Genomic DNA, 13,901 nt, shown 5'->3' on the forward strand with positions numbered 1-13,901 from the left:
AGGTTATCGTCAGTGTTAACAAACATCACAAATGCAAGGAGAATACAATTGTTTTGCTGCTGTCAAGTGAAAACCTTTAAAAGACCTCTCCAATGCTCATTTGCACCTCTATACTGTATTTCTTGGACTCTACTAGAGTAATTTTGTATGTTTCACAGGTCAAAATGATCCGTATTTATCTTATACATGGCCTCTGTCTAGCCCCTCAGTTCATCCGCCATCTTAAAACAACCTTTTTGGTTCCTGTTTTTAGGCCACCTGCACTTTCAGCCAGTTTTCCTCTGATTTGACGGCTTCTCACAAACAGCAGATGTATGAGGCTGCTGTGCTAACAGCCAGAGCTGGTTTTAAAAATAAAAACTCCCCCCATCTTTGACATGCAGTGATATGACAGAAAATAAGAAAAACCATAACAGCACCCCCATTTAATCTTTAAAATGCCATGCGTTGGGGAACTACTTAAAGTGCTGCTTTACAAGCTTTTCTTTCTATAGAAAAATGAATGTAGGCACAACTATTGCATCCTTTCCAAAGCAAGCCTTTGCTTACAGTGATGGTAAACATGTATCTGTAAAGTAAAGAATGTGCAGAGAATAATAAAAACTCCTCCATTTCAAGTTTCTGTTAGTGTGGCTGAAGGGAAAAGATTTCCGAGTCCAGCGTCTGACTTTTTCCAACCTACAGAGCTCCACATAATCCTTGAAGTGAAGTTAAGACATAAAGCTGAGAGGTTTTCACATGACAACAGCAGGACGTGCTTTACTTTCAGTGTGTTTGGGCGGATTTAGTGTTGACAGTGCTGAATTAATGTTAGCTTGTACTTGCAGCTCTGTATGAAATAAAACCAACATGTAATATCACACGAGTCCTTTTGGATGCACTGATGAAGCTTTCCTACCTGCTCTTGACTTCCGCTACATTAACGTTTGAGAGCGGCGTCTGCACGGAGCGTTGTGACTGATGATGCATGCGAGAACCATTTAGAATGCGAGAGCACAGAACAGATTGAGTTAAAGTGTCTCAGGAGCAAACACTTCCACATCCACAAACCATCACTTACAGTAACCTTTGCATTGTTTATCTTCCATATGCTTGCTTGTTTTGCAATACAATGCTTGCTGTTATACTTCACTACAGTAAGATATAAATAAAGATGCAACTAGATTATATAGCTTGTGATTTGCACTGTGATCAGGTCAACTTTGGGAACAAGAGAAAAGCAATTGGGCATGTTTAAGAAATCGACACTTCAATATTTTTTTGCAAGTGCCGCATACTTACTGAGTACACACAGAGTACTTACAGGGTACTAATTGCATAAACATTGCATAAACACGACTGTAAGCTGGAAAAAGAAAAAAAGATGATGGGTGCGTGTTTGACAGTTATAATGCCCCACTGCGTCACTGATTTGTCCTGTATGTGCCAGCTTCGGTTTTCTGGTCTGACGTCAGAGTTGTGCTCGTCTAAGGAGCTTGGAAAGAAAACGACTGGGGTTCTTTAAGTTTTAACAAAACGTAATCTGACAAAATATCTATTATTCTAAATTAAATGACTAAATTGGCTAAAAATATTTTCTTACAGTGCTGAGATTTATTTTGGCTCCAGCTCTGTTTGAGACATGGTCTCTATAAAGGAAAAATTCAGATTTCATTTAATATTTCAGTCTATTTGAGTCTATTTCTACCCCCTGCAGAGTTAATAAATTATCACTCCATTATTTCTGACACATTCTACTAATTATAAAAAAAATAAGAGACAACATGTTTACATGACTGCGAGTGACAGTAGTTTGGGAAATGGACACTAGTACACTTTGCAGTCTGTAAGCAATGATCACAGATCACTTGTGTGAAGTCAGCCCCTGGCCCATTTAACCGTCAGGCTCTGGCTCCTCGCTGCCCATCTGACAAAAGCTGCTGCACCCTGAGAAAATACACAGAGCACCATTTATGGATAACAACATGCTCCGCTGGTTTCTCATTCCCGGTATTTTTTGCCTTGTTTTCTTCCACTATGCCCCCAGATAAGTACCTGACTCTCAGGATATTACACTGTAAACCACAAGCTATGTGATTTATTTATTTATTGATATTAGAGGGATGCACTGATCCAATACTTGAATCGGATGTTATATCAGTCCAATCCTAATTCACAAAGCAGGATCAGGTATTGTTGACAGTGGGTCAGTCTGTTCAATAATTCTATGTTTGTCTGCGATTACTACACCACACATCAGCAGCTGTTAACAGGAGAGCTACAACAGTAACAGCAAAGCATCACCAGTTTAGACATATTTCACCTCAAACTGTGGTTGAGTGATTTGACACGACTGAAAAGCTCCAACATCGACAGTGCTTTCTGTATTACCTTCTCATTGGCAGCCTTTTATTATTAATAAAATAATCTAACACAGTGTGGTAAAGCAGATTATTATTATTTCACTTGTTAAGGAGGAAAGGCTGAGAAGGTTTGGACATGTGCAGAGGAGGGATAGTTGATATACTGGACAAAAGATTTTGAAGATAGAGCTGCCAGGCAGGAGGAGAAAAGGAAGAACATAGAGAAGATTCATGGATGTAGTGTGAGAGGAGACGCAGGGCTGCTGTGACAGAAAAGGATGCGAAGGAGAGGGTGAGATGGAGACAGATGATCCGCTGTGGAGACCTCTAAAGGAAACAGCAAAAAGAAGTAGTAGTTGTCAGCTTTACTCCACTCAGGATGCTCATGTTTGTATGAGAGGTGATGCACTCACATCAGAGCTGGAAAGCAGAAGCTGGTGCAGCTGTAAATCACAGCAATATACAGTAATGACTCTCACAGTGAGCTGAAGGGAGACTAGTGCATGATGAATAAAAATATATTATTATTTTATTTAGGCTATTAAATGTAATTAAATTTCCTTACGCATAAAAGAATGAGTCCAAGTCTCTTCCTTAGAGTGAGGAATATAGCTTATTAATTTGTCACAGGATCAATACAGTTTTGGCAGATACTCTGAGCCAGTGTCTCTCTATCATATTGGAACTGGAAAAAGTTGGATCAGTGTGTCCCTAACTGTTATAAAGTACTGCAGAAATCTTCACAGAGTCCTTTTAATGGCTTCTGGTTCCATGTCAAAGTGTAAACAGACAAACTGACGAGCTTCCTCCTCCACAGATGGGAAGCTGAAGATGTGGGTGTATGGTGTAGCAGCTGGAGCCTTTGTGCTCCTCATATTCATAGTGTCTATGATATACCTAGCTTGGTGAGTTGATGAGTTTAATCTCCCCTATAATCATCCTCCTCATCCTCATTCATGAAACTATTAACATTTTTTACCCCCCACCCACTCTGAGTTCAAGCGTCCCCTCCCTCACATCATTCCTGTTTTTGGTTTTGGATTTTTTTTTGTCTTTACTTATTTTGCTTGCTTCATGCCCTTCCCATGTGAGAGCAGCAGCTACTGTGCTAAGGTGCATCGCTCACTTAAGGCCCAAGAGTCTGATGCCAATGGGACGGCAGTGTGGATGGGCCAAAATGCACACGAGATGACTTACACCTGCCCTGATTGCCAAGACCTAGCTCAAAGCAGCAGCAGCTAAAGAGGATGTGGAGGGTTCACCCCCACCCCGACACACCCTTCAGTATAAGTACCTGCAAGTCCCTGAGCTTTCCCTGTGACCTTTGTCAAGTTGTCACATGTCCTGCCTGACTGGCTCAGTGAAGGTGCTGGTCCAGGTGAGGGCAAACCACCCAGAATATGTTTCTCTCAGTTCTCGTAGAGATCTTTTAGCGCTCTTAGACACACTGATGTTAAGTCACCCTGACCTTTTCTCTACCCACTGCCTTATTTTAATTATAATCACGCACTCCAAGTAAATCTACACACATCACAAAGCCAATTTATAATTACAGCTGATTGCAAACCATAGTGTTTCTCTAAAAGATATATGACAGAGCCCCCGTGATGTCAACCATTTGTTTAGGACAAGAAAGAGTCCACGAAACATTGGTGTTTAAAGACAGGTTACCCTGTTGTATGCTGTAAAGTAAGCTTACTATCGCTATATGACATCACTTTTTTAGTAAGAAAGAATGTAACATCTGTAACAACATGATGACTTCCTGTTAAATGATGACGTTTATACTTATCAGGTCCAGCTAATCACAAATAGCGAGGAGATATTAAACATGAATCCCAGAAGACAGCTCGAGAGTAAAGAGGTTGAATAAGAACTTGAAACCACTTCTGTGTCTGTACACTCAACAAAAAGTAAGAGCCAGGAGGCGGTCAGCTTACACTGAAAAACTGCAGAGAAAAGGTCAGCTCTGGCCAAAGTTCAAAAGTACAGCTACCACCCACAGACTTGGTGTAGACGGACGTAGCTTGTAGGTCAAAAGAGTGAAGTGATGGTGTAAGTGCCTTAAGCCTGCGTTCTTTTTTAACAGCTAGCAGGAGGCGACTCCTCTGATTGTACAAAGAGACAAACTGAAACTTTCTGGGAGAAAAACCTTTCGCTCTGTTCTTATATGACCTTGGAAAACACTCGTTTTTTGTTCTAAGGCTCCAGATTCAAGTCTTAGTGAATACAATACGATGCTTATTTTGGAAAGTCAAAAATAAAGTTTTAAAACATTAAAAACACTCAGCTCAACTGTTCCCATCAGGATTTCAATAAAGAAGAAAGGTACAGCGGCTACATTCACACAACGTAAGCCACGATTGTTACAATCACCATTGTTACAAAACTAAACTGAAAGTAGTCATGAAAAACATTTTACTCAGCTTAAATAAATAATAACATCTGCATTAATGCTATTTTTATGAGACTGGGATGTCCATATGGCTGTATTGTGCTTTTCTGAACTCCTTTTAAATCTGACCCAGACAATAAAGTTACATTATATACCCATGCATTATAGCTCATATTTTAAAAAACCAAAATAAGGGCTCAAAAAGTAAAAAAAAAAACAAAACCCAACTTCAAATAAAGACATGGACAAAAATAATGATAATTTTCTTAATACACAGTTAGGTTTAAATCAATAACTGTTTCATAAGCTTGTTACATGTTTGTATGAAAAACTGAACAGTTCAACTAGTAAAAATATTTGATTCCTCACAGAAATACAGGAAATTAGAAATGCTAGAGTCTCTGCACTGCTGAATAAATGCAGTTATTTTACAGCTTATTTGTTTTAGGTTATCAAACAAAGTTATCCATGAATATCATAAACTCAACTTAGAGAGATTGTGTTAATCACAAAACTGTGATGTATTAAAAAAAAAAAACCTTTTTATGTGTGAATACTTGTTAGCAGAGCGGAAAAAAGGTAAAAAGAAAAAAGTTACACTTCAAATGTTTAAAAAATGACATTAAAAATAACATTGCTACAGTGGACATGTTCTTCACCATCATATACTTTCATCATACTTCTCAGAGCTCGTGTAAAATTATTTTTCTCTCATTTAATTTTTTTTAAACGAGGGTTAATACTAATGTGTGGGAATAATCGTCTTGTTTAAACTCCAAGCAGAATATGAGCAGACTGAGATGACATTAAAGAGACATTTAAGTATTAACTCCAGGCAAGGTTTAAATCAGGTTTAGATCTCCACGAGGATGAAGTGCTTTAATAAAACGATGTCACGCTGCCCTCTTGTGGACAAAGATGGAACCATAGCAACACATGCCCTTTATTTCCTTCCCAATCAATATTGTTACAAGATAAACACTCTTTGTTCCTCTGTGTTCCTTTACTTTAAAAGACCATAATCTATAAAGTAGGATAAGAAGATAAGAAGTTCAAATAGCAATCAGTATTTTGTTAAATAAATTTAATATCAACCTTTGGTGCTTTTCTTTGGCTTATATACTCTGCTTCGATTTGGCCTAAAACACGCTCTGTGTCACTTTTAACATCAGGAAATTTTAATGACCATTTTTTTAACCTTATTTAATTTCTTCTTTTATTTTAAATAATCGTTTAACTGAAAAAGATTCTTTGTTATTAAGAACAAACACAGCTACAGCTGTAGTGTGATCACGCATCACTACAGATGAGGTGTTTGATGAACACGTTTTTGCTGCTTGCTTGAACGTTTGCTGTCGTTTACTCTGCAGCGATTTTATCAGCTCTTCATCAGAAAAACTATTCACAGGAAATTCCCTAGAGTGTTCCTCTGATTGTGCTCACCAAATCCAGTGCTTCAAAAAGCATTTCGGTACATTTCTCGTACTCTGGCTGTGGGAGGAAATATTAATTAGACTTTTTTTTTCTAGTTAAAACTAGATAAAAAAAAAAAATCTTAACAATAGAAGTTAAATGATAGAATACACAGCAGAACTAAATATTGGCTTTAATGATTTCAAAAGCCGTTCTCTATGGGATATCAGATGCTTCTGAAAATGTCTAATATTACACACCTCATTACTTTGACACACCCTGATGTTTAAGCAGCACTGAGAGCTCAGAGAAAAGCTTTGTGTCTTTGCTTCATCTAGAAGATTTTTTCCTCTCTGGTAGAAGAGGTCGGGCATGTGATCGTCTCTCTGCATATTAACTCACTAATAGCTCTTCATCCTTTTAAACTGAGATGTATGAGTCTCATTTCTCACAAAAACAAACAAACAAAAAAAAAACTGTTTGTTTAAAACCTGTTAACCAGTACAGTGACTGTAGTCTGGGCTCTACAGCTTTTTAGTTTTTAAGGTAACCTGATTTGTAGTTTTTTTATTTTGTTAGGAGGTTTTTTGTAGCTGTCAGATTTTGAATCCCATGAAATTTCAGAACCAATGATGACATGGTTGAAATACAGAAGCCTAAAATAAGGTGCAATCAAATACTGAGTGAGTAGAACCATATTATATAAATAAAACCATACCTGATTTAAACTCTGGACCATTTTTAAATCATCATCGGCCAGTCCTGTTTTGACAACTTAAATTGCTCTTCTGCGATTTCTCACTAGCTTTTTTCAAACTGACCTAAATTTCATTTCAAGGATCATCAGTAGTAATCTGATCCTGGTATCCAGACATGACCCAGAGTGTCACATTATTACCCCCCCCCAAAAAAAAAGCATGAAAGCATTCAAGCAAACCACCTGAGCCGTGATACATGCTATCCTGGGCCAGCATACTGAGTATTTTAGCCACAAACATTCACCAACTGCTTTAATCTTATGATTTGGCTCCCGGCCACTCAGTGCTCTTTCTCCAAAAATTAAGGAAATCACAACACTAGCAGAGGTAGCTCAGCAGGTTGAACGGCTCATCTGCCAGATGAGCTGTTCTACCAAAAAGATCAGGCTACTCCATTGGGTGAATGAGGCTTGTAGTAAAATGTGATTTGAGTGCCCAGTTTAATGGTCAGAGTGGGACATCCAGGGAGTCATCAAAACAAGGCATGGCCGTTCCCAAGGAAATTGTCTATATGGGTAAATTAGCCACATTTAATCAGGTATGGGTCTTTTTTTCTTTATTGATTGTGTTGCAGAACTTTTGTCATTACTTATGCCAGATGTCACCATGATTGTCTAAAAAAAAAAAAAAAAAAAAAAAAGCACACACACAGTTTATGATGTGATGTAATATCTGCATCCTTTTTTAAGGTCAAAAACAGAAGTGAAGAACTACTTTTGAACAATTGCTAATGTTTTTATTAAGACTTAAATAATAATTTAATGGTTTTTAGGAAGTCTCGTTGGTTTTGTCATTTTCATGGGATTCAGAACAAAAGAGATCAAGGCTATCGTTACATTAAGTATTGATAATTTATTTGTGGACTAGAGATACTTGAGAAGGTTCACTATCAGCTTAAAACTGGGAACAGGTATTTTTTAGATTATCAAAAAAAACCCTGAAACTACAAATCAAAATTAGGAAGCAAAACACAATTCATATGGACATCTTTGCATTTTTCAAAACACTTTCCCTCCCCTGTTTGTGACATCGCCTCACCTGCATTGTGTGTCTCATAACTGCCATCGCATTTACCCAAACACTTCATGATTAGAGTGAAAGCAGAGTTGTGTTTGGAGAATCTTTCAAGTGCCACTCTGACCCCGTTTTCATCTTTCCATACAGCAAAAAGCCAAAGAGACCTCAGAGACAGAGACAGCAGAATAACCGACTAAAACCTCTGACTCTCGCCTACGACGGGGACACGGACATGTAGTCCTCCACGAGCTGCTTCACCCAGCACTTCACCTGTCACAGAGACCCACTTCATCACGCCATTACAGTGAGCGACATGGATGTTTGCAGCGTGAATGGACACGTCACGGAGCGCAGAAATGACGGGAAATCCTCTTAGCAGAGACACTGGTGGGGTTTAACCATTTCAAGTAGAGCTTCATTCACTCCTCTTTTGTTTTCTCGACTATTTTCTTTTTGCAGAGCTTTTATGACCTCCAGCGTGTTCAAGGAAATGCCTTTTTTTTTTGCCCCCTACACACCAGTATTTCTATATTGAAAGACTTGTTTGAGACACTGGAAATGCTGGGCGCAGAAGACAGAACCAGCCCTCCTGCTGTCTTTGAACATGGTAGCGCAGGCTCCAGCTCTTCCCCCGCGCTTTTTCTGCTTGTCCCTAAAAATGCTGAGTAGCTGGGGGCTTAGGATGCTCTGACGCTTCGCACGTTGCCAAAAGTCACCGCAGGGAAGAGGAGGAGGGAGAGGAAAATCTCCATAAAAAGGTTTGGATTCCTTTTTCTCAATCCTCAACTGGGTTTTGACTCAAATCTCTTTTACGGTCTTGAACAAAAGGGAGGCATTACTTCTCCCTCTCTTTTTTTTTCGGCTTGATTCAGAGGCACACAGGCCTGTGTTTGTGGGATAAACCGATCTGTATGATGCTGATGGAGGAGTAGCCTGCAATCAGTTGTTCATGGAAACTACTGCCTGCCTGCCTGCTTGCCTCCACCCTTGCTTTGTTTCAGGCACTACATTGCACTATATTAGTGCAGCATGATATGCACATGTGACTTCTACTTTCTATTGCCATAAAACACTGCCTCTTCCACAGACAAAAAAACAAAAACATAAAGCAGAGGAACAGCTTCAGTCAACACGAGAACATTACAAGGGAAGCAACAGCGACAGGAAGGGACGTTTAGACGTGTCACGTTCGATAAAACAGGTGTGAATCTCAAGTAAATATATGTATAGATTTTATTTCTCACAAACATCGGACTTTTTGGTTGTAGTAAAGTCGCTTTTGTGGTTTGTAGATTTCGTCTGGTGTCATCACTTTATTTCTGCCCAGATGCAACTACGATATCAGCAGGTATTAACTGATCGCCTGCTTTACAAGTTCTTTTTTAAATACTTTTTTTTAACTCTTTACATACAACAGATCATGTGCAAACACTCAAATTTTGCAGTAAGTAATAAAAAAATGGACACTGCAAAATTTTAATCATTCATGTCATGCAAATGTCGTTTCTGCCTTACTGACGATAACTGAATACTAACAGTCCTCTAATACAGTTTAATACTTGAATGGGGCAAACGTCGACACTACAGTATGTTTAGACAAGACAAAAAAAAAACAACGAAATTTTCTTTCGAGGTTAGGTAGATGGATCGAACCAGTTTTTAAACTTTTTCATGTAGTAAGTATTTTAGGTGCTCTATTGTTTTCAGTCACACGAAACGAAGATGAAATATTAAAAAGAAAACAATCTGTACAAACAAGTATACAATATGTTAATAATAAGAGAACACGCTTCTGAGTTCAACGTAAAAGCAAAACTGGTGTGGAGAATGTTTACTTCTTTTTGTTGGATTTGTAAATAACAGCAATTTTTTTATTTTTTGGAGAAAAAAACATCAAAGTATGTGTACATTTATTTTGTATTGCACAGAAAACGTTTAGTTTGAATATTACAAAGTGGGTGTATGATATTGCTGATTGTTGTTACCATGATGCAAGTTGTATGTTGTGACAAACAAAAAAGGAAAGCAAAAAGAAGCGGAAAAAGATGAAGAGTCGGCCATTTTGTACAGGTTGTTTATATGTATGGGAAGAAATACTAAAAATAAATGCGGACACGGTTGTAAACACACAAAGAGAAAAGTTATGGAGTCTTTTTTTTATTACTTTCTTTATATGTTCATTAAGGAAGAAAACCTTCAAATAAAAATACTTAAAACTGGCGTTAAAGGAGTTGGAGGCTGGATTTTGTATTAGAGAGCCATCATCATAGCCATCCCCTGTTTGCTAGCACTCTAATGGCAATAACACACTTCAGTGCATAAACTGTACAAAAGAGATGGATGTAGCCACCTTAAACTTACTCACTGGTTTCAACAGCTGTTATAGACTCTAGTTTCAGTCGGGCATAGCTTCTAGATCTGAAAACTCCACAAGTACCTCAAACCAGCATTCTTTTTAATGGCCACTGGGGGGCAATACCCGTTTTGCAAAATGCCTTCAGGTCCAATAGAAATCTATAGGAAAACACTCAGATTTGATCTCTGTCGCTGTGTTAGGGCTCACCACAGTGGGTCATCTCACCCTATCCCCTTTCCTCTGCTCCTCTTTGTGTGCGTAAAAGATGAATGTATGTTTATGTTTATACTTATTTAAGAGGGATAATGCATATTAATTAACAAAACTTCTTAAATTCATGTGTCAGATTTAGCCATACAGGCTAATTTCCCTACAGTCCCTGGATGTTTCAGAGTCTGGAAGGTGAAGCCTACGCATTAGGGCCTTAAACACAGATATCTGTAGTCATACTGACCAAAACATGACGCCCGTATAAATCTTATCCAGGGACTTCACAAACCTTCATGGCAGAGACTTCATGGCAACTACATTGACCTTTTAGATTACCTGTGGTTTTATTGAACATGACCTCAAATGAGTGACTGAGACAATAAACCCATCAGGGAATTGTTAACTGGGGTCTGAGCCATTTTCCTATAGGACCAATGTCTTTATTCCGCCCCCTGGTGGCTAGAATGTAGGTTGCAGGAACATAAATGTAACAAAACAGAGAACAGAGGAGAGCAGAGAGACCACAACAGACCTTTACACTGAGCTGAAAGGAAACGGGGGCACATAAAGTAGGTAAATATTTTACCCTCTCAAGACATTAAAACACTCAGTAATCTGTTTTTGACAGTCGGATTACAATACACTTAGAGGAGGTATGACTCTCTGTACTCCATCAGATCTTATATAACAAATAGTTGTGTATATGCAGAGCGGCCGAACTACACATAACTAGCTCACTGGGATTGTGTCCATTAAAAGCAATAAGTATTTTGTATTATTTGACAAATAGCTACATTTTACTGTTTTTCTTGACAATTTCATGATCAAAAGTGATGCTTGAGTAAACCAAGATAATAGATAGATAATAACAATGGTATATAGTGCATTGTGTTCAGACTGTAAAAACTGTAGAAAAAAAGGACGAAACTGAGGCTTGAACAAGAAACAAAATATGTTTGTGCGTTTTAGTTAAATTCTTAGCAGTCAGTCTAATTAGTTTGTAATTTTTGGATTCTGACAAGATTAATATTAAACTGAGCATTTTTTTTGATAGAAGTGCACACTTTCTAAATTACAGTGTTTTTCTGCAGCATGAACACTTACAGAAATTTCTCAAACACAAGCTTAGGTCTGTCAGAACCCAGAAATAAAAAAAGTAAATAAAGAGTTTTACAATTTCAAATCTATTACTTTGTTCCTAAGACTTTTATTTAAATTAAAATGTGCATTCAGTGTGTTATGTTTTCATGGAGATAAGTAATTATGGAAATTACGCTTGTAAATTTAATAGCCGTCCTCTTTCATTTCCCATGGTTCTCTGAGAAACTACATTATATTAGTTACGAAGCATTAAATGGAGAAAATGTGCAATCAGGCAGAAAACTGGTCCAAATCAACAACTGCAGAGACGGGTTAAATCAAGTTTCCTGTTTCTCCGCTGCAGTCAGATGAGACTGAGCCCTGTTCATACTCAGTGACGACATAAATCTGAAATAACAGGTGACACATAAATGATTTGTTAGTGTAAAACTCTCAGTAACTCTCTTTAACAGCTGGATGTTAAGCTAATTGCAAACATTAATCAAGTGGGAGTAAATTGGGCTTTTCTTTGCGTATTAATACATTTTTGGTGCAATACAGAGTGTCCTGCATTTGCTCAAAATATTAAAGGAAAACGTTACCCATCATTTTAACAGTTTTGAATAACAACAGTGCTGTATTTGCTGTTTTCTTTACACGTATTAATTCCAACAAATGACACCATCACAAGCCACAAGTGCAGTCTTTATAAAAGTAGCTTAAATTATTGAAACAGCTGTTTTTTTATTTTGTTTTTTTATAATTGCTAAATTAACTGAAAGATTTTGACCACGAGATGGCAGATTTTTCCTCCTATTTACATCTGAATTATTTCTTTATTTAACTTAGTTACGAATTACTTCCAACTATTCTAGTATTTCGATGTGTATTTGCTCATTTTATTTTTAACTTACCAGTTTCTGATCATCTTCTAGGTATAATAGTGACGGGAATTCTGTACAAATGTTGAGCTAATGCAGTGTATGTCTCAGACTGGGAGCTACCCTGACTAGTTATGCTTTAGTCTCTGACTCACTGCACCATCTTGAGGTCAAACGTGGTATTACTCAAAAGTACAGCCAAGCCTCAAACTTCAGCTGATACCTCTTTGACACAATACAGACAGCTTGGCCATCATGTAAATTCAAATATAGCTCTGTGTGCTCTTACAGTAAGTTTTCAGGTGCCCATGTGAACAGAGGGAAAGGTTTCACTTCATCTTAATGTAAGTAACAGGGGACAGAATTTGGTTAGGTTTAACAAGAAGCTTTTAATTAAATAAAGTTTTAGCATTATTGTATGAAATTCCCTTTGTATTCCTATCTGCCCTCTGCAGCACTCTGTAAATATCTGCATGACTTTGGTTTAAGTCTGCCGACTGAAGCCTCTTGCCGACTTCAGAATGAGCACTGTGGGTTTGTTTCACTCCACTTCCAGTGGAAACATTTCCAATCCAAGCATGTTAATGTTTAAATGTAACTTGTGTAGTAGGAATAACTATAAGGTTTCAGTGTGGGTCCAAACAGATGTCATCTGTGGCTGCAAGAAAGACTTTTTGACCGATAGCCTGTCCTACAAACTGGGGGGGTGGAGTTTAAAAGATATTGGCATTTCCCGGACAGAGAGCGTCTGCTGTAGATTGTATCAAGCTGCTTTACTGGATCTAATTATTTTAGAGTCTGACCCATCCTGCTGATTAAAACTTAGGATATCTCAGCCTCTCCAGCTTCAATCTCAACTGCTTTTGTCTTTTTTTTTTAATCTGAAGTCCAAAACTTTCTCCAAGTTCAGACTAAATGATTAATATTATTAGTTTTATTCTCAGCACATTTACAATGACTGTGTGTGGAAACCATTATTTAGTACCTAGGCGTAATTTAACAAAACAATTTCTTCATGATCATAGGGATGCCTGGTTCATAAAGGTGGCTGGTATTTTGACCATTATGGAGCGCCAACAATGTTAACCCTTTAAAACCCGAATCATGAAATAACTGCCAGAAATCTTTAATTTTTTGATAATGGAGTATTTGTTGAACCTTAAGAGAAAATATATAAAAATATATCAAATTTTAATCTGCAGTTTAGTCATTAAAAATGTGTCATGATTTTACGAGGGTAAAAAAAATAATGTCACACTGATGATGTAGAAGTCTCAAAAACTCACAAAAACACTTGTATCAAATACAATACGCTGGGCGTCAAAGGGTTAAAATGCAGTTTTTCATGCTTGATTCCAGGTCAGAGTAGAGGATGCACAACATTAACACATCAAGAGGAGGGATTATGTTCTTGAATCTCACTGGGCTTGCTGCTCACAGTGAAAGGAA

The 13,901-nt window shown here is 37.7% G+C and overlaps 1 protein-coding gene and 1 long non-coding RNA gene across 14 annotated transcripts in view; one reads left to right on the plus strand and one right to left on the minus strand.

Annotated features, from left to right (window-relative positions):
• Positions 1 to 10,601, plus strand: part of thsd7ab (thrombospondin, type I, domain containing 7Ab) — a 209,664-nt gene extending 199,063 nt beyond the window's left edge. For 4 of the 8 annotated variants that reach the window (XM_026184246.1, XM_026184249.1, XM_026184248.1 and 1 more), the window contains 2 exons: positions 3,160 to 3,247; positions 3,440 to 3,720. In XM_026184246.1, coding sequence (XP_026040031.1) covers positions 3,160 to 3,247; positions 3,440 to 3,584 — 233 coding nt within the window. In that variant the 3' untranslated portion in view covers positions 3,585 to 3,720. Of the gene's footprint in view, positions 1 to 3,159; positions 3,248 to 3,439; positions 3,721 to 8,072 lie in introns of those variants that run through there. The other 4 variants (XM_026184247.1, XM_026184253.1, XM_026184250.1 and 1 more) reach the window with 2 other exon arrangements.
• The window catches only part of LOC113031815 (uncharacterized), a 55,925-nt gene that overhangs the window by 8,476 nt on the left and 33,548 nt on the right, over positions 1 to 13,901 (minus strand). The window lies entirely within an intron of this gene.

The sequence above is a fragment of the Astatotilapia calliptera genome, chromosome 11, assembly GCF_900246225.1.
Source record: "Astatotilapia calliptera chromosome 11, fAstCal1.2, whole genome shotgun sequence".
Classification (NCBI taxonomy): domain Eukaryota; kingdom Metazoa; phylum Chordata; class Actinopteri; order Cichliformes; family Cichlidae; genus Astatotilapia; species Astatotilapia calliptera.